This window comes from Lynx canadensis, chromosome A2 (assembly GCF_007474595.2).
Source record: "Lynx canadensis isolate LIC74 chromosome A2, mLynCan4.pri.v2, whole genome shotgun sequence".
NCBI lineage: Eukaryota > Metazoa > Chordata > Mammalia > Carnivora > Felidae > Lynx > Lynx canadensis.
The window spans coordinates 16390092-16415227 of record NC_044304.2 but is presented as its reverse complement, the minus strand read 5'-3'; the positions used below and the strand labels follow the sequence as shown (position 1 = coordinate 16415227).

Below are 25136 nucleotides of genomic sequence, written 5' to 3'. Positions count from 1 at the left end.
TGCGCCACCCAGGCGCCCCTATATTTATGTTTCTTAAGTAATTAGAAAACCCTTTAAATTTTGGAAATGTCTACAGTGTGTGTATAAGTGTGTATTTATCTGTCAGTTATCAACTCATGACTAATCTTTTCTCATCTGTACCACATTGTACTATGAAAAATAATTTACGTTCTTTTGAACCAAAATAATAACTGATACAATAACAGTGAATACCCCTAGCATCTATATTGTGGTTTCACAGAATCCCACTAAAAGGAACAGGGTTCCTTGGAGAAGTGTCTGATTTCAAGTTAAGACAGGAATTAGACAAGGGGATTTTGGTTTATTTTGTCATACCAGAAAACCAGTTATGAAAGATTAGGAGATTCTTGTCAAAGGGTCCCAGGAGCTCGCTTTAATAGGCTCTCAAAACAGTGGGAGAAGGGTGCCTGGGTGGCTCAGTCGGTTGACTTTGGCTCAGGTCACGATCTTGTGGTTTGTGAGTTCGAGCCCCACAAGGGGCTCCCTGCTGTCAGCGTTGAGCCTGCTTTGAATCCTCTGTCCCCTTCTCTCTCTTCCCCTTCCCTGCTCGTGCTGTTTCTCTCTCAAAAATAAGTAAACATTAACAAAAAACAACAACAGTGGGAGAGTTTTCATTAACACTTAAGCGTTGAAAGGATAATAACTGCAGTGGTTTGAAACGTATGATGTAAAAACCATGAGATTTAATGATACTTTAAAAATAAAACTGCATTAGTCATAATAGAAGGGAACCAATTCATGATTTTTATAAAGTAGCTTAAAAGTCAGAAAAGGGGGAAAAAAAATCAAACACTTATCCTGCTTTCCCCAAGTGAATTCTACTTCAGGTTAAACCAAATAGTTGATGAGAGGAAGTTCTTCTTTTGGAGGTTCTTTTGTGCTAATGAATGAAGTAGTAACGGTATCACCATGTTGCGTAACCTCGTGAACTAATGCATCAAGGCAGTGACCTAGCGTTCCGGGGATGAGTGCAGACCAGGTTCTGTGTACAGCTCTATGCTTTCTCCCTCTTACTTTTGCACTGTCCTATTTGAAGGAAGGAAAACTGGAAATCAGGTGCTGTTTGTGATTCCCTGCTCTATTTATTGAATAATTTATTTTTATGCCTTTGATTGCTACCATCATAAATTAAATCTATCAGTTTCCTTTTGATATAGTTCTTCTTGCTTTTCTCAGGTAGTTGTGATCGCAGAATAAATGGCCATGGTGGTTTGTACCAAGGCCTGTAGAGTTAGGCCTGTGTTGTTTCTACCACTTTTCCTGAACTCCACAGTTATATTTACTTATTACTAAATTTCTTATTAGAGTCTCATCCTTAAGTGGTGATAACTTTTAATAATCATGTGTTTCCTTTTAAGTATCCTGTACATACTGAATTTCGTATCTGTGTACATCTATTTGTAAGAATATATTTGTTGTTCTTGGTGCCAGTTAAATATTTACATATGAGAGATGTTGAACTATTTAAGCAGTTTTGTTCTTAGCTCAATATATATACGATCTCTTATTTTTATACATTTTACACATGTCTACCTTTATATATCTCTTTATGCACATATAAGTATAAAAATCCTTAATTTTTATACATGAGTAGGTACTCATAAAATGGAGAAATTACTCATTAACTTCTTGGCTAATTTTGTCTAGCTAATAAAGGAGGATTAGAAAAAGAATATTTTTTTAAGAGCAGTTTTCAGGCATTTCCATTAAATGGTATTAGGTTTGTTGGAGTCTTTTAAAATAATTGTTTTTAGGCTGAATTGACTTCTTTCTTGTATGTGATTGTTAGGTTGTTGACATTTTTATGTGGTGTACTTTCACGTAACTGACATCTTTCCTATGTTCCTTGAACAGAAAAGAAGCTCAGAAATGTTTCTGTGGGTCAGCTAATTGCAGAGGTTACCTGGGAGGAGAGAATAGAGTCAGTATCAGAGCAGCAGGAGGAAAAATGAAGAAGGAACGATCTCGTAAGAAGGATTCAGTAAGTGTTTCTTTCATCCCTTTTTTTTCAACTTTTACCATATACCTTTAAAGGAGGGAGGTAGCTTTTCTGATTAAAATTTGAAAAGCCAAACAACAGAGAAACTCAGAATCAGAGGAGACCATTAGAGAAAGAAGTATGGTTGCTTTTTTTTTTTTTTTTAATGTTTATTTTTGAGAGAGAGAGAGTGCGAGCAAGTACAAGCATGAGAGGGGCAGAGAGAGAGGGAGAGAATCCTAAGCAGGTTCCATGCTGTCAGCGCAGAGCTTGACAAAGGGCTTCAGCCCTATGAACTGTGAGACCATGACCTGAGCCGAAATCAACAGTTGGATGCTTAACCCACTGAACCACCCAGGTGGCCCTGGTTGCTGTTTTTATTTCAGGTTCATAGAGATTAGAATTAGGTGTTGCTAAGACCTACTGAAGTCATATTGAAAACAATGGACTGATAGTTTTTTTGGAGCCTGTAAAACTCCTAATCCTACGTACAAATAAGATGTTTATCTATTAATTTACTTAAGTCTGATCTACATTCCTAGTCTTTTAATGTTGGTTTGTTTTTTGTTTGGAACTCTTAAAGTTTGCAGGTGTTCTTACAATCTCTGAAAACCCTCTTTGGAGGGGTGTAAGGTGAGTTTTGAGAGGTAATAGGCAACCCAGGAGTGAAAATGAAATAGTGAAAATGGTCTTTTTTAAAAATGGTGATTGAGCGGTGCCTGGGTGGCTTGGTCGGTTAGGCATCCGACTTCAGCTCAGGTCATGATCTCACGGTCCGTGAGTTCGAGCCCTGCGTCAGGCTCTGTGCTGACAGCTCAGAGCCTGGAGCCTGTTTCGGATTCTGTGTCTCTCTCTCTCTCTGCCCCTCCCCTGTTCATGCTCTGTCTCTCTCTGTCTCAAAAATAAATAAACGTTAAAAAAAAAAAATTAAAAAATGGTGATTGATAACCTTTTTTCTACCCCAGCTCACCTCAGTTACTACGGAGGAAGGAGCTATCTTGTTAATCAAGGGACTCTTAACTGGGACAAGAGCTTCACATTAAAAAAAAAAAAAAAAAAAAAAAACCTTTTTTCTGAGGATTCCTTCACCAGAATAGCGTTTCTCAGCCTCGAATCACCTGGCAGGGTCCATTGTGAAAAAGCGCATTTCTGGGTCCATCCTCAGACCTGTGAATCTTATTGGGGGGGGGGGGGGGGGACCGAGGGGGTTAGCAAATTCCCCTGTGATTCTTTAGCAGTTAGCTCATGCCTGAGCTTTTCAGGAACTAATACATTAAGAGTTATAAATGCTTAAGTTACATATAAATTAGCGTTTAGATGAGTAGATAGAAGATGTATAGGGTGAGGGGATAAAAGTATAATGGCTAAAAGGTGATGTCATTAAGCCCAAATTAAATTCTGTAAGAACCAAAAAGCATTGGAAAGGGCAGTTGAAAAAAAAGGCCATTTAAAAAGTGCCAAAAAGGAAAGCTTCAACAAATGGCCATGGTGGTAGACCACCCAAGACGAACACATGTTCTTTTGAGCATTGTGTGTACTTCCGCTCTGTTTTTGGAGAGCATATACTCTGTAGCAGTGTGCCAGACACTCAGCTCAGCTTTTGACATATGACTCATTTAATTCTCATAGCAAGCCTTGAAATTAGGTGCAAGGATTTTACAGATGAGAACACTGAGGCATCACCCAGTAGGTGATGGTCTCTGCTCTGGTCTCTGCTCTTGACCATTGTGTTGCACTGCAAATTGTAGAGAATAATTCTATCTTCTCCCAACTTGGTGACCATTGTGGTCGGTCATAACAGCCAACATTTCTGCATTTTAAAACTTATTAAGTTGTTTTGTATAGGATTTTAGAAATGGTATAATATGTACATTTCTGCAATTTGCTTTTTTTTACTCTTATTTTAAAATTTGATCCACATTGACTTATATATAAACATATTAAAAAAATTTTTTTAATGTTTGTTTATTTTTGAGAGAGAGAGACAGAGCACGAGCGGGGGAGGGGCAGAGAAAGAGGAGACACAGAATCCGATGCAGGTTCCAGGCTCTGAGCTGTCAGCACACACAATACATGATCTTGAGATCATCACCTGAGCCAAAGTCAGAGGCTTACTGACTGAGCCACCTAAGTGCCCCTGTATATATAAACATATTTTTAACTGCTGTAAAGTTTTTCATCATGTAACAGTTTATATATAGCCCTCCTAATGGACACTAGTGTTTTGTTTATTTTTTAACGTGTATTTTTGAGAGAGAGAGAGAGACAGGGTGTGAGCAAGGGAGGGGCACAGAGAGAAAGAGGGAGACACAGAATCCAAAGCAGGCTCTGGGCTTTGAGCTGTCAGCACAGAGCCCGATGTGGGCCTTGAACCCATGAACAATGAGATCGTGACCTGAGCTGAAGTCAGATGCTCAACCGACTAAGCCACACAGGCTCCCCTGGACACTAGTGTTTTTAAGCTTTTCTCTTAATGTCATAATTTGTATCTATATATGTCTCTTCTGCACATGTTTCTTTAAGGTGTATCCACCTTAAAGGCCTGTTAGGCTTCTTGACTTGAGTATTGCAGGGAACTTTTCTCTCAACTTTGTTAAGGTTGCTTTTATTTTTAACTTATAATTGATAGTTTGTCAGAGCAGCCACAAAATAGTCATTAAACATGTTGACCTATGTTAAAATCTCCATAAAAACTTCCCTTTGGCTATTTCCTGTTCTCAAAACTTACAGAATAAACTTTTTTTTTTTTAAATTTTATTGTTGGTGGGGAGTGTCCTTGTAATATGATGGTTTCTTAGGCAGTGTTATACCTCCATCATACCAATATCAGATGGCTTTCTATCTGATAAGATTCAAGAACAATCCCAAGGCACCAAAGTGTAGACATTCCTTTTCTTTGCTTATTTTTATTTTGGTAATGTTGTGTCCCATATCAGTATAGGCCTTGGTATTCTAGATGGAATTTGGTGTAGCATGAATCTAGTCATTGTGGATTGCTCCAGCTATGAATTTGAAGTTAGTCTGGAACAAGAATGATTTGGATAAGATTTTGCCCAGATAGAGGAATGAGTCTGAGTTCCGTTAGAGGGGTTCTTTGCCCTGGCTGTAATGAAGAGTTGAACTCAAGTTAATTTTACTTGGATTGTCTCCTACTGAAAATCCCTTCTGCATGCCTAGATTCTGAATTACAGTCAGCTACAGTTGAAAGTCTTGGGAATTCTTTTGGGTAGAGGAGGCCATGGAAGGGATAAGATAGCACAGTTTAAAATATAGTTTTGATTATTGTAACTATTAACAAGAATATGTTAATAGCATTATAGTCTGCATCCCCATATTATCCCTTGATTGGTAAACATTTTTTTTTAATTGATCTTATGATTGCATCTCTATACAGCATATCTCCTTAACAAAACTATAAGCTTTTCCAGTTGAAGGTGATAGTTTTTGGGAGGGATGTCACAAATCAGGTAATTAAATACTTAGCAGATGGAGGTATAATAATTCCCTATTACCTGATGATATTTGTAGTTTGTAAAGTACAAACAGTAGTCTGAACCTTCCCTTAGTCTCTTTTGTTTAAGTTTGCGAAACAAATTGATAACCAGTGTACACAATAAAGAGGGCAAGAAGACACCTAAGAGAGGAAATATTTGCCTTCAACACATAACACACAAGCACTAATAACCAGAGTATATAGAGAGCTACTAATCACTAAGGAAAAAGCCAACACAAAAGAAAAATAGACAACATCCAGACACTTCACTAATCCAAATAGCTAATAAACAGAGAGAGATGTCAACCTCATTAATTATCAGGGCAATATCAATTAAAACTATCAGATGTCATTTATATACTCATCAGATTGGTAAAAAGTCTGATGACTCCTAGGAACAGGAGGTCTCCTGCACTGCTGGTGGGGATGTAAATGGGTGCAACCACTTTTGAAAGTACTTTGGAATTGTTTACTAAAATGAATGTATGTGCATCAGGAGTCACAGCAGCATCTGCTTCTATTAGAAACAGTAGAGGGGCACCTGGGTGGCTCAGTGGGTTGAGCGTCCGACTTCGGCTCAGGTCATGATCTCACACCTTGTGAGTTTGAGCCCCGCGTTGGGCTCTGTGCTGACACCTCAGAGCCTGGAGCCTGCTTCTGTTTCTGTGTCTCCCTGTCTCTCTGCCCCTAACCCACTCGCATTCTGTCTCTGTCTCTCTCAAAAATAAATAAACATTAGAAAAAGTAGAAACAACTCAAGTATCTGTTAACACTAATATAAACAAATTCATAATGTAATCCTACAATGAAAAACTGGTCATGAAAGTGCAGGAACTATGACTGCATGCAACAGCATGGAGGGCTCCTAAAATTTAAGGATGAATGTAGAATGAGCATGACACAAAAGTTTTGTCCAGTATGATTTCCATAAAGATGAAAAATAGACAAAATTATTTAGGGATTTATACACAGATGGTAAATCTGTTTTAAAAATCAGAGGATGGGGGCGCCTGGGTGGCGCAGTCGGTTAAGCGTCCGACTTCGACCCAGGTCACGATCTCGCGGTCCGTGAGTTCGAGCCCCGTGTCGGGCTCTGGGCTGATGGCTCAGAGCCTGGAGCCTGTTTCCGATTCTGTGTCTCTCTCTGTCCCAAAAATAAATAAACGTTGAAAAAAAAAATAAAATAAAATCAACTAGTCTTGTGGAGCCTGGGTGGCTGAGTTGGTTGAGCGACTGACTTTGGCTCAGGTCGTGATCTCACGGTTAGTTCAAGGCCCGCGTCGGGCTCTGCATTGGCATTGCAGAGCCTGCTTGTAAGTCTCTCTCCTTCTCTCTCTGCCCCTCCCCCACCTGTGCTTTTCTCTCTCTCTCTCTCTGTCTCTGTCTCTCTCTCTCTCTCTCTCAAAATAAATAAACTTAAAAAAACATAAAATTGGGGCATGTGGGTGGCTAAGTCGGTTAAGTGTCCAACTTCGGCTCAGGTCATGATCTCACAGTTTATGAGTTCGAGCCCCATGCCGGGCTCTGTGCTGACAGAGGATGATTTCCTAAAAAGTTAGGAGATGTTATCTTGAGAGCAGAGAAGAGGAGGTATTAGAACAAGGGAAGGGCCCATGGAGCACTTCAGGAATGCTGACAGTGTTGTTCCCCCACCCCGCTTTTAACCTGCAAGCTGGTTGCATGGATATTGCTCACCTGTTTATTAAATCTGTTTGTTTACAGGTCATTTATATACTTTATGTGTGTTGTATTTCATCAGAAACTATTAAAAATTCTTAGACCCATTAAAGATAGTTCATGGCCAAAAGGACTAAAGTATTTAAATAAGAAAGAGTAAATAATTTCTTGGATTAAGTACTCAATAGAATGAATTTTTAAGTGCTATAGAATTACGCATATATGTATAAATGTTCAATTATCAGTAATTTATTAACATATTCCTTAATCATTTTTATACTTTTATGTTAGCTTATAGTTACTTCAAATCCTTTCAGGTAGGTTGTGACCCATAAATTAAAAATAAATATTTGTAGTAAATGTAAATTAAGGAGAGCGGTCAGTTGATCCCCTGGCTCCCTTCCTCCCAGATACCCCAAAAGTTATTAATTCCACAATTGATTGTCCACTTGAATACCCCAAATTATGGAAGCTGTAGCATGTTACTGGGATTGGCATGATAACTTTTAGGTATACAGTACGACTATTAATCTTATAATTGTAGTGGGAATGTTCAAAGGTTCTTCACCTTCTGTGTTGTTTGCAAAATTTTGTTATTTTTACTTTGGTTTCTACATTTTTACTGTTTATTTCCTTAAGATAAGACTGCTACTGTTTTTATATCCCAGTGGAGCTTTCTATGATATAGTATCTATTCGATAAATGTTCATTAAATGAAAAATAAAATTAATTTATGTGAAAACAAACAATGAAGCAAAATGCTCCATTTTGTCTCTTAAATGTTCAGAGTTATAGAATCCTTTCATGCCTAAATATGAAAAGAAAACCCTATCGCTTAGTCCAGTAGTATTTGCATCTGAAACTCTGTCCAAAGTGAGGTTCTGGTTGTTGCATTGGGTGGGGGGGGATGTGGAATTTTATTTAATTTTGTAAATTTTTTTGTTTATTTATTTTTGAGAGAGACAAGGAGAGTGAACAGGGGAGGGGCAGGGAGAGATGGAGAGAGAATCCCAAGTAAGCTCTGCACCGTCAGCGCGGAGCCTGGTGTAGGGCTTGAACTCACAAACTGAGTTCATGACCTGAGCCGAAACCAAGAGTTGGACGCTTAACCGACTGAGCCACCCGAGTGCCCCGGAAAGTGTAATTTTAAAGCCCTTTGTCTTTCCTGCTCTAATCCTCTAGAGTTTGGGACATAGGAAGTTCTATATTTAGGATATACAGGAGAAAAACATCCTCAAGGAAATGGTCTTGGATTAATATTTAACTATAAATTGATTTTTCTGTGTAAATACTTAATCTGTTCAAAACATAAATGATACTGGAAATGAGAAAGGAGCTTTAAATGTACATTTGGAAGGGATAAAATGAATTTACATTTCTTCATCTCGCAGATAGCATCTCATGTTTTCTTATTTATTTTTCTTCACCATTATGTTATGTGAAGTTTGTGGTATCATATAAAAAGGAAATGTTCAGTGCATTGCCTAAAATTGAGATGATTAAAAGTTACGTAACAGAAAATTTCCTCAAGATTCTTTTCTTTCAGATTTGCTTTTGTCTATCAGCACATTCTGGACTTCTTTCATCTTAGGCCATGTCAGTTTAATGCCATCTTTGTATCTCTTCTGCATCGCTCGCTATCTTGTGTAAATTTTGTTCTGTTATTGCTCCACTAATTATTCTCAAATTCCATTTCAATCAGATTATTCCCCTTTTTTTGGATTCAGTAATAGAGCTCTCTTGCTCAGTCACATCAAATCCAGATTTTTTTGTATCACCTCTGAGATCTTCCGATCTAACAAGCCTTCCTTTAAATGAGGCTTTTCTCACTTCCTCACCACACGCATTGTCTACTCCAGCCAGATGGAGCTAGGCACTATCCTAATTTTCCATTTCCCTGTGTTCATGATTTTCCCTCTACTTCACTCTCCCCTTTATCTTACCTCCTGCTAACCCTGCTTCTGTGAGTCCCCTTCTGGTGACTCATTCTAAACCGATGCCTTCCTTCTTAGGCCTCTAGGTTTTTAACATTTACATTTAATGCTTCATTGTTTGTTTTCACATGAATTAATTTTATCTCCCCCAGAGTAAGTTCTGTAAGCCATCTTTATACCTTTTATAACACAGCTGGAAAACAACTGTTGGTAGGTTGATTTGTTGTTGTTCCCCCATTATTTAAATGTAATATTTGAAACACGCAGAGAATAGATGTAAGTTATAAGGTATAATTATAAAAGAACGTCTCTGCTTCTTGCTCCCTGCTTAGCCCCTGGAGAACACCAGTGTTTGGAATTGTGTCTTACCTCCATTGCCTTTTTAAAATTAATTTTGCAGACATGCATCTATAAAATTTTTGTTTCTGAGGCTTACAAAAACAGATTCATACAGCATGTAATCTGGAAGTTTTTTCATACAACATTATGTTTATAGGATTGATGAATGTTGTTGCATTTGGCTGCACTTTATTCCTTTCACTGTGGTAGAATGATCCGTTGTATGAACATGCTGGTTTATACAACCTGGCCACAGATGTTTGCATTGTTGGTAGTTTTTTGCTGTTATAAGGGCTGTGCAGTGAACATTGTTTGGACTCTTTGAGTACACATGTGGAGAGGTTTCTCTAGGGTTTATTCTTAGGTGTGCAGTGCTAGGCATAGGGGATACAAATATTTATTTTTGAAGCCAGTGCTTTATTTTTTTCCGGCATTCTTTTCACCTAACAATTGGTTGTTTGTCTCCCAAAAAGGGCAGACTTTTGTTTTGCTTCATTGCAATGTCTTTAGCACCCAGGATTATATTTGACATATAATAAGTAGTTGGTAAATATTTGATGAGAGAATGAAATGCTTTTCTTTTTTTTTTTTTTTTTTTTTTTTTTTTTTTTTTAATTTTTTTTTTTCAACGTTTATTTATTTTTGGGACAGAGAGAGACAGAGCATGAACGGGCGAGGGGCAGAGAGAGAGGGAGACACAGAATCGGAAACAGGCTCCAGGCTCTGAGCCATCAGCCCAGAGCCCGACGCGGGGCTCGAACTCACGGACCGCGAGATCGTGACCTGGCTGAAGTCGGACGCTTAACCGACTGCGCCACCCAGGCGCCCCATGAAATGCTTTTCAAATTGATCATACTAATTTATACTTTCATCAACAGTGCATAAAGTGCCTTTTGATCCACATCTTTGCCTAGACTTGATATTATCAGACTTCTTAATTTTTTTTTTCCTGGGTTAATCTAGTAAATTTAACATGTTTTCTCACTCTGGGTCTAATTGCATTTTCCCTATTACTGACAAAGTTGAGCATCTTTTTTAGGCTGTTTGATTCTTAGATTAGTGGGGTTTATTGTTTTTGTTGTTTTTATAACCAGATATTTTTCTTTGCTGTGGCAGGTGGATGGAGAGCTAGAAGCTCTGATGGAGAATGGTGAGGGTCTCTCTGATAAAAACCAGGTGCTCAGCTTATCCCGGCTAATGGTTAGAATTGAAACTTTGGAGCAGAAACTTACCTGTCTTGAGCTCATACAGGTGAGCTCTTTGATACTAATTTGTTTTTTATTTCTGAGTTTGTGGTGGGGCATCTAACTTTAAACCGTTTATTTTTTGTACACTTTTATTTTGCATCAATCAAAACAAAGTTTCTGGGTGTTTTGTGAATATGAACAAAAATTTTATTCCTCTTTGTGGACCCTTTTTAATGCTGTGTTTGGTATTTCCTACCCCAACCCACCCCAACCCCATCCCAATACCCTGCATCTTGCTTCCCTTCCCCCATGGAAGAACACGCATTCACAGTCTTGCCTGAAGTCCTTTCTGGAACGTCATGGGCTGTCTTTGTTGTGGATCTGGATGGCAGAGCTAGGTGATGGCCGGGAAAGTAACCAGAAGCTTCAAGAAGAGGTCAGTTCACATTCAACTTGCTTGTTTTTTAAAACCACTATATAGATTACTTAGGTTGAGCGATATCAGTGGTAATGAATCTAGCACTATATTTACTACTGGTATTAAATAATTTTATTATCTTAGTATCATTCTCGTAACTATAACCTTTACTTAACTTGCTAGTAGTGAGTTTGCCCTATGGCTATAGAATCCCTATAGTTGATATTGTGTAGCTGGGAACTGCAAGAGCAAAATATAATATCATAGTTGAGTGAAAGATCCAGTTCGTTGCTAAAGCCATAGTTTTAAACAGATAGGAAGCCATATGAAACTTAAATTCTGGTGTTCTAAAAAATTAGTGAAGAGCTGAATTCTGGATGACCAGAGTAAGAACATTTTGAGGAGTCACTAAGTGTTTTAAAGATCTAAATAAATGTCCATTGCAGCATTGTTAGTGGAGTTGTGATGTTTATATCTCCCCATGAAATAAGCAATATTTTTTAACCTAGTCTAAATGTAGTTCTTTTTAATATAATACCAAAGTGTTACATGTTACGTATAGAGATAGAGATAGAGAGATAGATAGATAGATAGATAGATAGATAATACCAAATAATGCACTTTTAAAAACATCAGGAATAAGCAAATAAGTGGTTATCTTGCCTCCATTCTTCTCCCAGGAGATTTGGCAATAAGTAGAAGTTGAGGAGGACTTGGGGTAGGTGGGTGGGTTGGTTGGTTGGTTTCTTTCTCTCTTCCTCCCTCCCTTCCTCCTTTCTTTCCTTCCTTCCTTTCTTCCTTCAAGATCTAGTTGACTTTATTAAATGATTTATGAATTGGGCAGCATCCTATCGAGCAAGTGGAGGGGAACTCCCTATCCTTGGGGTTTCTGTAGGACTACATTAGGGAGTACTTTAGAAGAAATTCTTGGATTTCCGGATGGAGGGGATGATTATCTCTGAAGAGAGAGTCTCATTTTGTTAGATAGCTATTTATCAAAAGCTAAACGAGGTAAGTAATATCTGCATTGTTTTGTGTGTGTATGTGAGACATCATTTAAATATATGTTGTTGCATAGTTCCCAAGCCTATATCACAGTCATTTGGGAAACTTTTTAGAAAAAGATACCCAGGATGAGGTTCACTAGTGTATGTATATATACGTGTGTGTGTGTATATACACATACATATACATACACACACACACACACATATATGTATATATGTATGTGTATATGTATATATGTGTGTGTGTGTGTGTGTGTATATATGTGTGTGTGTGTGTGTTTTTTTTTTTTAATCTCAGATTTGAGAAGCACTGGTGGAGGATATTAATTGGTCCTGTTTAATATTGTGAGCAGTTACCTGCCCACATTTTTATTTTTGCTGGTCAGTCTTAAAACAGTTTTCTTTCCTTTCTGGAGGAAAATAATATTATGACATTTAAATCCTTCTGTAGTTATAGAGACTTTGGTCTGAATAAGACAGTAAAGAAACCCCGCTGCTCTTGCAAAAATGATCTGAGTCCCATCCAGAGGTTTGAAAAGTCAACTGTGTAAAGTGATGAGATTTTTTTTTTATTGTGTTTAATCAGATTATAAAGACTTTGGAACACTTACCCATTCCTACTAAAAATATGTTGGAGGAAAGCAAAGTACTTCCAATTATTCAACGCTGGTCTCAGACCAAAACTGCCATTCCTCCGTTGAGTGAAGGAGATGGGTATTCAAGTGAGAATACGTCACGTGCTCACACACCACTCAACACTCCTGATCCTTCCACCAAGCTAAGCACAGAAGCTGACACAGATACCCCCAAGAAGCTCATGTTTCGCAGACTTAAAATTATAAGTGAAAATAGCATGGACAGTGCAATATCTGATGCTACCAGTGAGCTGGAAGGCAAGGATGGCAAAGAGGACCTTGACCAGTTAGAACACGTCCCTGTAGAAGAAGAGGAAGAGTTACAGTCACAACAGCTACTCACACAACAGCTGCCTGAGTCTAAAGTTGAGAGTGAAATCGCCATGGAAGCCAGTAAGCTACCCATATCTGAACCAGAGGCTGATGCTGAAATAGAGCCTAAAGAGGGCAATGGCACGAAACTGGAAGAAACTATTGCTGAGGAAACACCATCCCAAGATGAAGAGGAGGGTGTATCTGATGTGGAGAGTGAGAGGAGCCAGGAACAGCCAGATAAAACAGTAGATATAAGTGATTTGGCCACCAAGCTCCTGGATAGTTGGAAAGACCTAAAGGTAAGGAAACATTTCTGTTTATTTTAACCTGAATTACTCAGGTCTAGAGTTCCACAAATCTTAAGTTGAATTACCTACTTTTCTAGCTATACATATATTTGAAAAATGGAGTACCATCTCTCTTACTGATAACTAATTACAAATGTCTCAAATCTTTTAAATCTTGGCAAGAGTTATACCAGCCAAACTAATATACAGATATCCCCTTTTCTTCATTTAGAAAAGCATATCGCAGCAGTGACTTCAGTTTTGTTTTTTTTTTTTTTTTGTAGTTTTTTAAACATTTACTCATTTTTTGAGAGACAGAGACAGTACAAGTGGGGGAAGGACAGAGAGAGAGGGAGACACAGAATCCGAAGCAGGCTCCAGGCTCCCGGCTGATCACATAGAGCCCAATGTGGGGCTCAAACTCACCAACAGTGAGATCATGACCTGAGCCAAAGTTGGACGCTTAACCAACTGAGCTACCCAGGTGCCCCAGTGACTTCAGTTATTTAAGTGCACCTTACATTAAAACCAAAACCAGAAATACATTGAGTTACAAACATATGATTCTACATTTGAAAATTCTTTGTAAGAGTGTATGTAAGAAAAAAAGTCAGTGTTTAAAGTAATTGGAAATTAATATATTGGATTAACTAGAAATTAATTTTTAAAAATTAACTATAACTGGAAAACCAAGGTAATTCAGCAACTTCTTATCAAAAATGATTGAACACAAATATCTATTCCAGTAAAACAACTTTATATGGAGCTAGTTGGTGTTCAGTTCCATTATTGTTTCTGAAATAGGCCTGCCTTTAAATGCCTACTTCTTTGGTCAAAAGATGTTATCTAGAGGAAAATAGAGAGGTGTGGAACCCTTACGCCTAATACGTACATAATCTGTCATTAAAGAACCTAGCAAGTTGTACAGGGTTTGCTTTGCAGAAAACTCAGTCTGGGTCTTGGATAAACACAGAAGTGAATAACAGGATGAGCCTAGGAGAGATGTGATACATTTTGATTGTAAGTGATCTGTATCTGGGATTCAGGTCTTGAGGACCCTGTGGGAACAGGTTACTTCTAGTTTCTATTTTTCTGTTCCTTTCTTCTGTCAGAAGTGAAGCAACCAGATAAACCAGCAGTACAGGTTTATTTGCAGTAAGATGGACAACTGAATCCTACCTGTCCCCAATTATGATTACAAAACTCACCCATTAGATCCTGCGATTTGACCCATATGGAACTGACCTCACACTGAACAAAAGGAGTAGTTGATTGGTTGTGCACTATTCTTCCGGCATTTGTAATTTGCTGTGTTGAGACTCTTCTTTAAGTATGGTGTGGTTTCAGTTCTCGTTGACCTGTTTGCTACTCTTGCACCACTTAGAGTTTATTGTTACTCAACCTTATTAATAAACCTTGTGAAATCCTTCCTTTTTATAAACCTAAAAGGAAGAATTCATAGTAAATCTGCTTATGATACAACACGTGAACTGCAGGAACCAGAATTGCAGTTAAAAGAAAGAAATGCTGGGGTGGTCACGTGGGTGGACCTTCATTTAAGGCCTGCTTTGTGAGGGCACAGGAGTGTGGAAGAAGTCCCTCTGGAGTTTGGAGGCTAGTACAGCCTGTGGCATGACTGGCTTCATAAGGAAGGTGGAAGTGGAGACCTGTACTCGAAGGGGCATAGAAAAGGCCTTACAGACATAGTTTTACAGAGTGAGAATGGGGTGGCAGACCCAGTAGTTCACTTTTGCCTGATAAATCTCTGGTTGACATAAGTTTAAAAAAATGAGAATTAAGCATCATTTCTTTAAAAACCTGTCTCTTCTTAAAGCCTGGAAAAAGTAATACTTTCGTTTCTCTCTATGGTAGTTTTTTATTGTAATGGTAGTGGTATGAATTACTCTCTGGGATATCCTTAACTCAGTTAGCTGTAACTGGTCATTTAAAGTCACACTCTAGACGTTTTTGAGTCCTACCAAATTATTTCTTCCCCTGCTTGTCCTCGTTCCTCCTGTCGGAAAGATCAAAGCAGTTGCATAGCACTATGTAGCTTGATGATCCTTTTGACTTGAGGCTCAAAATTTTATTCATACTTAAAATATATCCTTCTTAACTTTCATACTTTGGATGTATCCTGATTCTTAGCATCAAGGAAGCCATTGAATGAGATTTTCCTTCTTCAAACTTTAGTTTGCTCTGGAATCATTACTCACCTAGAATTGCATGACTGAGAAATGTTGTCACTTGACTGAACTGTGATGTTTTGTTACACATTGGTGCTGGGGCTCTTAATTCATCTATCATTCTGTTTAACATTTACCATGATTCTAATTCCAAAACTCTGATTATGGTTGTCAAGAAAAAAAGAAGGAAAGAAAGAGAGAAAGAGAAAGAAAGAACTTTAGCCAGCATTTAATCAGAACACTGAAATCAGAAACCCATAATTTGAACATGTTTTAGATAAACACATGGACTTGATGTGATTACACTATACCCATACTATCCCGGCATTGAAAGAGTTAACTACTTCTGTCTGACTTCCACCTATGTATTCAAGTAGACGTTGGCAGAAAAGACAATGTCTTATTCAACCAACCTTTATTAAGCACCTATTGCCAAGCACTGGGTTAGTTGCTGATGTTAATTCCAAGATCGTACTAAAAAAAGCATTACTCTAAGATTGTGGTTATGTTAGCCACTCCAAGCTTCCCTGACCTTCTGGGGCCACTGTAACATTGTTGGACATGTGTTCCACTTGGCCTTTCTTCACATTGGATGGAGTGAAGAACTGAAAGAGGTTGCTTCAGATCCTTAATCTTGATTTTTGCTGTGAAGGCAGACCATAGGGATCATCAGTAAATGAAAGAGGGTGGGAGGGAAGGGAATAAAGCTTCATGAATTACTCTTTGTCCTCCCAGATCTGATGATGATCCCCCTTGTAACTTGAACCATTTCCATCTAGCTTCTCAGGGCAGCAAGGAGCTTGTTAACATCACCAGCTGACCATGTGTCTCCTTTTCTCAACTCCATTTTCAACTTCGTGCTGAAGAAAAACGAGAACCTAGCGTGCATTCTGTGAAGAAACAGGAAGATGGTTGGGAAGTTGGATGATGCATGAAAAATATAATAGGTGAAAAGAGGACAGAGGTGGTTAACTCACTGGCGCCGGCGTTATTTTGGTGCGTCCATTGCCGACAATGGATGTCGTTCCGGGAAAATCCCGACTCCTGGCGAGAAAGGATTAAGTGAGCTACTTTTTCTATACCTCTATACACAGGACTGCTGCCATGGCTCCACAGGGCTTGCACATTTTGACTCCTAAAGTAGACCTAAACAAGAAACATCACCTAACACATTGCTACTACACATGAGCATGTATTTTCACGTGCAAATTTATCGGGCTACATTTTCAGCAGGGACATGTGCATATATTTCTGTTTGCAAAAGGAATTACTGTACATCACCCCTCATGCTGAAAATATACCCTAGACTTCACAGGGCAAAACAGTTGGTTATAAGTGGTGATTGATTATAACTTGACTGGAAAATCCTCATTCATTTGGATCATGAGAAGAAGAGGTAAGGTTCCTGTGAATTTGGCAGTTTTTTTTCAGTTAAACACCCAGTAGATTATGATGGCTAGTGATTCCAGAGCCTCTCTTGTAAACACTTAGACTGCAGGATATGCATCTCTCCTTATAATGAAATCTGGGTAGTTACAGTTACACCTGGTTTAGATGATTTAGGGGCACCATTCTGTACATGTGATAAGTTGGACTATTCTTAATAATACTCTTCTTCATGTTTATGTCAAGACTATCTTTAATTCAACAGACATATTATTTGCCTAGAAAGTTAAGCATTAAACTCTTTACAGAAAGTTTAAATAAAACATAGGGTTACTCAGCTGAAAACGTTTAAGTCACTACTTGGAAATTCAGTCTGTAACTGATATCCTATGTGGAATCTGCTATGCAACATTTCAAAATGAAATTATGTACCCTGGGTTTCTGTAATTTCAAAATCTTTTGTAGAGATTATTCTGTATCCATAAGGATCAATATTACCCTTTCCTTTAAAATACATTTTTTTTTAACATTTATTTATTTTTGAGAGAGAGAGACAAAGCACAAGCAGGAAGGGGCAGAAAGAGAGGGAGACACAGAAACTGAAGCAGGCTCCAGGCTCTGAGCTGTAAGCACAGAGTCTGACACGGGGCTCCAACCCGTGAACCATGAGATCATGACCTGAGCCCAAGTTGGATGCTTAACTAACTGAGCCACCCAGACGCCCCTCCTTTAAAATTTAGAATTGCCCCCAAAGAAGCAATCTTAGATACTGCTACATTGAAAGTTGTTTTTTTTTTTTTTTTTTTTTTTTTTTAGTTTATTTACTTATTTTGAAAGAGAGAGAGTACGTGCGGGGCAGAGCAGAGGGGAAGAGAGAGAGAATCCCAGACAGCAGGCTCCACACTGCTAGTGGGGAGCACCGTGTGGGGCTTGAACCCACAAACCGTGAGATCATGACCTGATCCAAAATCAAGAGTTGGCCTCTCAACCAGCTGGGTCGCTTAGGTGCCCCAAAATTTGTTTTACAAGTATCAGACTTAGTAAAAGGCAAAAATGGTCTAAAGCTTATTAGTAGTCCATTTTGTTATTACTGGATAGGTCCTTTAATCTAAATCATGGCTTGGCTATGTCTGTCCCACTGCTTGTTTTTGTAAAGATTTTTGGGAACACAGCCATGCTCATTCATTTACATACTGTCTATGGCTGCTTTTGCACTGTGGTAAAGTTCAGAGTCTGGCTGCTTGAAACATTCTGATTTTGAGTGAAGTCATTTTGATACTTTATTCTTATGGATGAACTCTTAATTCTGTTTCCCTAAAGACATGATGATTATGGTTCTATAGCTCATGAAGTTAGTTTGGAAAAAAAAAAAAGTCTTGACTCTGTTTGGGAAAAGTTACTTTGAATAATTTGGATGTAAGGCTGTCTGAGAAGTGGGAGAGAAGAGACCTTTACGCAATGTTGTTTTTCCCTCAGGACCATGATCAGGTTAGTTGGAAACTTAAGGGAGGTTTTGAGTATAGATAAGTTGGTGCAATCTAGTCTTACATGTAACCATAATAAAATGTATAAATTTTTCTTAATATTCCTTTTACTTTTGATGTGATTTCAGACTTATAGGAAAACTGCAAGGATACTATTCTGTGTATGTATTCTGTATGTGATACACATTCTAGTGACAAATGTAGAAAAAAAGCTAAAAATTCCTCTTATTCCTCCACCCAGATTCCCCAGTGTTAACATTTTACCAAATATGCTTTATCATTTTCTCTTAAATTTTTTAACTTAAAATAAGTTACAGATGTGACATTCATTGCCCCTAGATATTTTAGTGCATATTTTATAAAAACAAGGATATTATTCCATATGACTGCAGTATATTTGTTAAAATCAGCAGATTAGTGAGAAAATACTGTTATCTGACCAACAGATCTCCTTCAGACTTTGCCAATTGTACCCATAATGTCTATAGCAAGAAAAAAAATCTGATCCAGAATTGGAGCTAAAGTGTTATGTTGGGTTGTATCTCTTTAGTATCCTTTAATCTGGAATAGTTCCTAAGTCTATCTTTGCTTTTTATACATTTCAAATTTTTAAAATATTTTGAAATTTTTTAGAATATTCCTCATTTTGGGCTTGTCTGAAGTTTTCTTTTGGGTTCAGGTTATACATTTTTGTCTGGAATAGTAAGGAGTATCCTTCACATGATGTTGATTTGTTCCACTATTGGCACTGTCACCTCCAATCCCTTGGTTAAAGTGGTGTCTACCAGGTTTTCCAACATAAAGTTACTGTTTGATCCTTATCATTAAAAATTATCCTATAGGAGCACCTTTGGAAGTGTGTAAATAATCTGCTTTTTATCAGATTTATTCATTAGTTTCAACATCCAGTGAATTTACCCAAATCACTTAACAGCTGTGATGGTTGCCAAGTGGTGATTTTCTAACCTCTCATTCCTTTTGCTCCCCTCTGTTTTGGTTGTAGCCCTCTTGTAAGCAAGAGCTTTTCCTGCTCTCCCATGTAGTTCTGTATTCATTGATTTTTATCAGTTTAGGCTCATGCATTCTCATTTTTTTTATTATTTTTTTATTTTAATTCTCTATTAAACATTCTTCCAAAGCATTATGTTACCCTGTATCTTACAGTTATAAGAAATAACATTGGCATTAGAAAAACTAGGAAGAACAATAAATGTTTCCTCCTTCTTCTATAAAGAAGGAAAATTATAACAAAGGACAGAGCTTTACACATTTAGTTAAATAGGAGATTCTAATTTGAAAACTGCATCTCAGAGCAAACGTGTATTTGCTCAGTTATTACTATTTTCAGTTTTTTTTAATGTTTGAGAGAGAGCAGGGGAGGGCAGAGAGAGGGAGGGAGAGAAGGCTTCATGCTGTCAGCACAGAGCCCAGTGTAGGGCTTGATCTTATGAAACTGTGAGATCATGACCTAAGCCAAAATCAGGAGTTGGACACTCAGCCAATTGACCCACCCATATGCCTCTGTTCAATTATTTTTTAACAAAAATACTTATTTTTCAAGAAGGAAACCCAGTAAAAAATTTTTTTTATTTTAAAAATAGTCCTGCATTCAGCTATAGTTCCCCCCCCCCCCCGCCCGCCAAGCTCTGATCAGATTTATTTTGATTTGGGAAAAGTTTTCTTTTAAACATTCCAGTACAGAACTTTTAAAACTATTAATAGAAAATAAATGAAGAACATTAAGTGCGCAACACTAATTACTGGCGAGGTACTGGTATTCTGTTTCCTCCTTGCTTCTCCCAAGGAAACCTTAAATTGAATCTTCAGCAGAATGATCCTTAAATATACTTTATAAAAAATGAGAGCTTTTGTTTATATAACTTTTAGATTTTGTTCTTCCTAATTTTATTCTGAAACTCAATTTTATGCCAAACCATATTAGCTTTGTAATGTACGCTTGTATGCAGTTCAGCAAAGCAGTAGTATACCTCAGGCTCTGTTCCCTCAGAGTTTAGGAAAAACAGAATTGGTCACAGGCATGTATTGATTGATTGAATGATTGATTGAGCATGTGTGTACACACCTGTGTGAGATGGAGAAGGGCAGAGGGGGAAAGAGAACGTTAAGCAGGCTCCACACTCAGCACAGAGCTCAGTGCAGAGCCTGATGCAGGACTCAGTTCCACAACACTGGGATCACGACCTGAGCTGAAATCAGGAGGCCGGCACTTAACCAACTGAGCCACCAGGCGCCTGGGTCACAGCCATTAAAAACCAATCTAAGGGCACCTGGCTGGTTCCCTTAGTAGAGCATGTGACTCTTTTTTTTTTTTTTTTTTTTTTAAGGCTTATTTATTTCGGGAGAGAATGCATGAATTGGGAAGGGACAGAGAAAGAGAGAGAGAGAGAGAAAGAGAGTCAGTCCCATGCAGGCTCCACACTGTCAGCACAGAGCCCGATGCAGGGCTTGAACTCATGAACTGTGAGATCATGACCTGAGCCGAAATCAAGGGTTGGACGCTTAACCTACTCAGCCACCCGGGTGCCCTGAGCATGTGACTCTTAAACTCAGAGTTGTGTGTTCAAGCCCCATGTTGGATGTGGAGCATTAAAAAACATTAAAAAAAAATAAAAAATTTAAAAAAGCCATTAAAAACAAATCTCACACTGTTTGCCAGTGTGTAATTTCTAAGTTCTGACAATGAAATATATGGATATAAATCTGTATATCTCATCTTTAGTTTTCAAAGGTAGGCAGAGGGGATTCCTCACAGTTTAGTTTTGCTCAGCTGAAACTGAAGACTTTGTAACTTCATAGCCAGTGATTGCCAGTGATTTTCAATTTGCCTTGAAAGAAGGCCAACTGAGGATTAATTTTACCAGTCATTAAAGCCAGCAAGTCCAGGTCAGCCATTGGGACTCTGCAGTCAGCCTTCTTATCTGAGTTAGGAAGCACTGAACTGCTGTTCGTCACATCCACCACCCTGGTGGCTTCTTTACCCCCAGGGCCATCCTTTACCTTGAAGGCAGAAATACTACCAATTTCTTCACAAACTGTTCCCCTTCCTCTTTAAGCTTCTTTTCAGTCTCCTTGAAGACAAGATTTGCCTTAAATCTACCAACTGCAGAGCCAATTGGAGCAGCCTTAATTTGATGAGTTCTAAAAGAACCAGCAGCTTCAGGAAAACCCATCTTGTACAGTGTGACAACCACAACTCCTACAGTGCCTAAATTATGCTGCAGAGCCTCCTGGGTTCTTGTTTTATTCAGTGAATTATCCATTAATTTCGTTATTTATTTGCTTAAATTGTCCCTTGTTTGGCCAGTGTGAGAGACCCTTTAGGTTCCCTCTGTGTGATTTTGACAGGTTGCCGTCAGTTTTTTAACCTGGAACGACATGCTATTCCAGGCTTATCTTGCACTTTCCCTTACCCAGCCCTGGAATCGGCCATTTGTCCAATAAACTCTGCTTTCTATGATGTGAAGTGAGATTGAGAAACCAAGATCTGGGGGCACCTGGCTGGCTCAATTGGTTACCTGTTTGACTCTTGATTTCAGCTCAGGTCATGATCTCATGGTTTGTGAGATCAAGCCCCTGGTCCTGACAGTGCAGAGCCTGCTTGGGATATTCTCTCTCTCTCTTTCTCTCTCTCTCTCTCTCTCTCTCTCTCTGCCCCTCCCCTGCATGCTTGCTTGCTCTCTTTCTCTCTGAAACAAACAGAAACTCTTATTAAGAAACCAAGATCTGGGCTCTAGATGAAGTCATTGCTACTGGGGCATTGCTTGTAGGGGCTGTCACCAGACTGTATCTATACGTACATACGCATATGTGTATTTCTGTGTATGAGTAAATGTGTGAACACATAATGTACTACTCAACCTGTCATTTCTCTCGCCTTCCTTCTGTTAATCTGAGACCACACCCTTATCTGAATCATTTGGATTTCCCTGTGATTTTCACTATTCTGCCTATCCCTCAAAAGGTGGTATTTCTTGCAGCACCTGAGATTTCTTTTGTCCTACATGTTAAATAGGTCACATTGTCTTCTCATTGCCATTTTTAATTCAGGCTCCTGTCATTTCTTGCTTAGACTGTTGGAACAGCCTCCTGTTTGTCCTTCTTGCTCCCATTCCTCCCTCCCTTCATATTTTCCTTTATATGCTATCGTGTTATCTTTTTAAAAATATAGATGTGATCTGGGTCGCCTGGGTGGCTCAGTTGGTTAAGCATCTGACTCTTGATTTTTGGCTCAGGTCATGCTCTCACGGTTCGTGAGTTAGAGCCCCACGTTGGGCTCCACACTGAAAGTGCAGAGCCTGGTTGGGATTCTCTGTCTCCCTTTCTCTCTGCCCCTCCCCTGCTCATATTCTCTGTCTCTCTCTCTCTCTCTCTCTCTCTCTCAAAAAAACAGACACACACACACTAAAAAAAATAGATGTATCAACAGGAACCTCTAGTAGCATCACAGAGACTCCCATTAATTCAAGAAGAGAGCATTTAGTGTATGGCATGAGAGGTACTTCTACGTTTATCTAACTTTCTTGCCCAACAGTGTTTCTTACACATTCAGTGCATGAATCACATCAGGCTGTTCATACGTACTCACCCTTCGGTGGCCTTGTACATGCTGTTCTTTTTGCTTGCAATATCTTTTCTTCTTTCTCTCCATTTTTTTTTTTTTATCTTCCTTTACTTAGACTTACAGTTGCAGCTCATTCTTTGTGATACTTTGTCCTTTTCTGTATTTCTCTATACAGTAGTTGTAATCTTAACAGATTACTAAAATTAGTTGCTTAGTCCCCTCACTGGACCATGAGCTCTTCAAGGGCAAGGATTATATCTTGATTTTTGTAGTAAAGGTTACTTTTATTATGGTATCATTTAAATAGTGGTTATAATAATAAGTTACCTCTTAATAGTAGTGAATGACTACTATGTGCCCCCTATGATCAGTAGCCAGAGTGCTGTTTGGAAATGAAGATCTGATCATGTCAGTGTCCTATTTAAAACTTTTATATGGTTCCTTATTACACTGTTATAATAAAATCCATTTTTCTTCATGAGGTTTGCCTACCATGATATAGTCTGGTCCTTATTTATTTATGCAGTCTCACATCAAGCCATTCTGGCCCCCCCAGTGGGTCTGTGCTACTAATGTTCATACACACGTGAACACACATTCATTCATTCCTGAAAACACTTACTTCTGTTTGGATGTCTCTTGTGTAAGTTTCATCCTTTCCCCAGGAAAGCCATTCCCATTCCTCTAAGAGTATTCTGCCCTTTCTGTATGGTCTCATAACCTCCTTTCCAATCACAACACATAATATTTCTTTCGTACTTGCATGGAGTGTGAGGGCAAAGAATGCTTATGTCTTGGTCATTCAAGTCTCCCCAGGATATGTCGTTTGGCACTTCATAAATATTTGAATGAAGGTGTGAAGAAGTTTCATCTTTCCCCATGGTATCACACTGCTTCTTGAAACTGTGGTGTGTGTATTTTATTTGATAGGTGGTCAGAAAATATTTGAATGAGTGTCATATAATCTTTACAACCCTGTGAAGTATATACATGATGGTGTTTTTATTCCCTGTAAAACAGAAAACAAATAAGCCCATGAGGTTGTGACTTAGCTTCTAAGTGACAGAGCTGAAAATTGACTTGGGTCTTCTGATTTAAATCCCATATTCTTTCCATTCCCTTTTGCTGATCTAATAGTGACTTCTATATCTTTGCGAGGCAATTTACATAATTATGTACCTTTGGTGAATACTTCAGATTTCTCTTAATCTGCTTCTGATTTAGAAACTAATAAGTCCAAATTCATTCTGAAATCTTAGAAACTACCATTTTAGTGTTTTATTCAAGGTTTCTTTTTTTTTTTTTTTTTTACTTCGTGCTGCAGAGATTGGCAAACTGTGATCTATGATTGAACTTCAGAGCATTTTCAGAACCCCTGAAATCATATGCAAAACTGGGGTTTTTCTGGGGCAGGGGTCCATGAATATGAGCAGCTTGTCAAACAGAGATGTGTATATGTGTGAGTTGGGAAAAGAATGAATTGTGGTCCAAAAAGTATTTTCTGGATGATCTGGACATCAGGAGGTTTCCTACTCTTTTTTTTTTTTTTTTTAATGTTTATATTATTTTTTTGAGAGAGAGAGAGACAGGACATGAGCAGGGGAGGGCAGAGAGAGAGGTAGACACAGAATCCGAAGCAGGCTCCAGGCTCTGAGCTGTCAGCACAGAGCCTGACGTGGGGCTCGAACTCATGAGACTTCGAGCTGTGAGATCATGGCCTGAGCCAAAGTCGGCCGCTCAACCAACTAAGCCACCCAGGCGCCCCAGGAGGTTTCCTACTCTTAACTGGAATACTGGCTTGATCACCTAATCTTTTTTTTTTTTTTAATTAAGTTTTTAACTCCAGTATAGTTGACATACAGTGTTTACAATGGAATGATTTGACAATTGTACACATTAGTTGGTGCTCATCATGTTAAGTGCACTAATCCCCATCACCTATTTCACCCACCCTCCAACCCACTTCTTGTATCCTGCAGTTCTCTATAATTAAGAGTCTTTTTCTTGGTTTGTCTTTCTCCTTTTTTTTCCTCCTTTGCTCATTTGTTTCTTAAGTTCCACATATGAGTGAAATCATATGGTGTTTATCTTTCTCTGACTGGCTTATTTCACTTAGCATGATACTCTAGCTCCATCTGTATTGTTGCAAATGGCAAGATTTCATTTTTTGGCCGAATAATATTCTGTTGTAAATGTATATAATATCT

General features: G+C 38.4%; 1 protein-coding gene and 1 pseudogene across 5 annotated transcripts in view; one reads left to right on the top strand and one right to left on the bottom strand.

Moving 5' to 3' along the window:
- Positions 1-25136, top strand: part of SETD2 (SET domain containing 2, histone lysine methyltransferase) — a 126738-nt gene that overhangs the window by 48142 nt on the left and 53460 nt on the right. For 2 of the 5 annotated variants that reach the window (XR_003966808.1, XR_003966805.1), the window contains exons 9-13: positions 1876-2002; positions 10559-10693; positions 10946-11065; positions 12641-13303; positions 16257-16539. Coding sequence is in view for 1 of the 5 variants with exons in the window: in XM_030306302.1 (XP_030162162.1) it covers positions 1876-2002; positions 10559-10693; positions 10946-11065; positions 12641-13303 (1045 nt within the window). In the remaining 4 variants the exon portion in view is untranslated. Of the gene's footprint in view, positions 1-1875; positions 2003-10558; positions 10694-10945; positions 11066-12640; positions 13304-16256; positions 16874-25136 lie in introns of all 5 variants that reach the window. The other 3 variants (XR_003966806.1, XR_003966803.1, XM_030306302.1) reach the window with 2 other exon arrangements.
- On the bottom strand, positions 21115-21553 carry LOC115507967 (annotated as a pseudogene).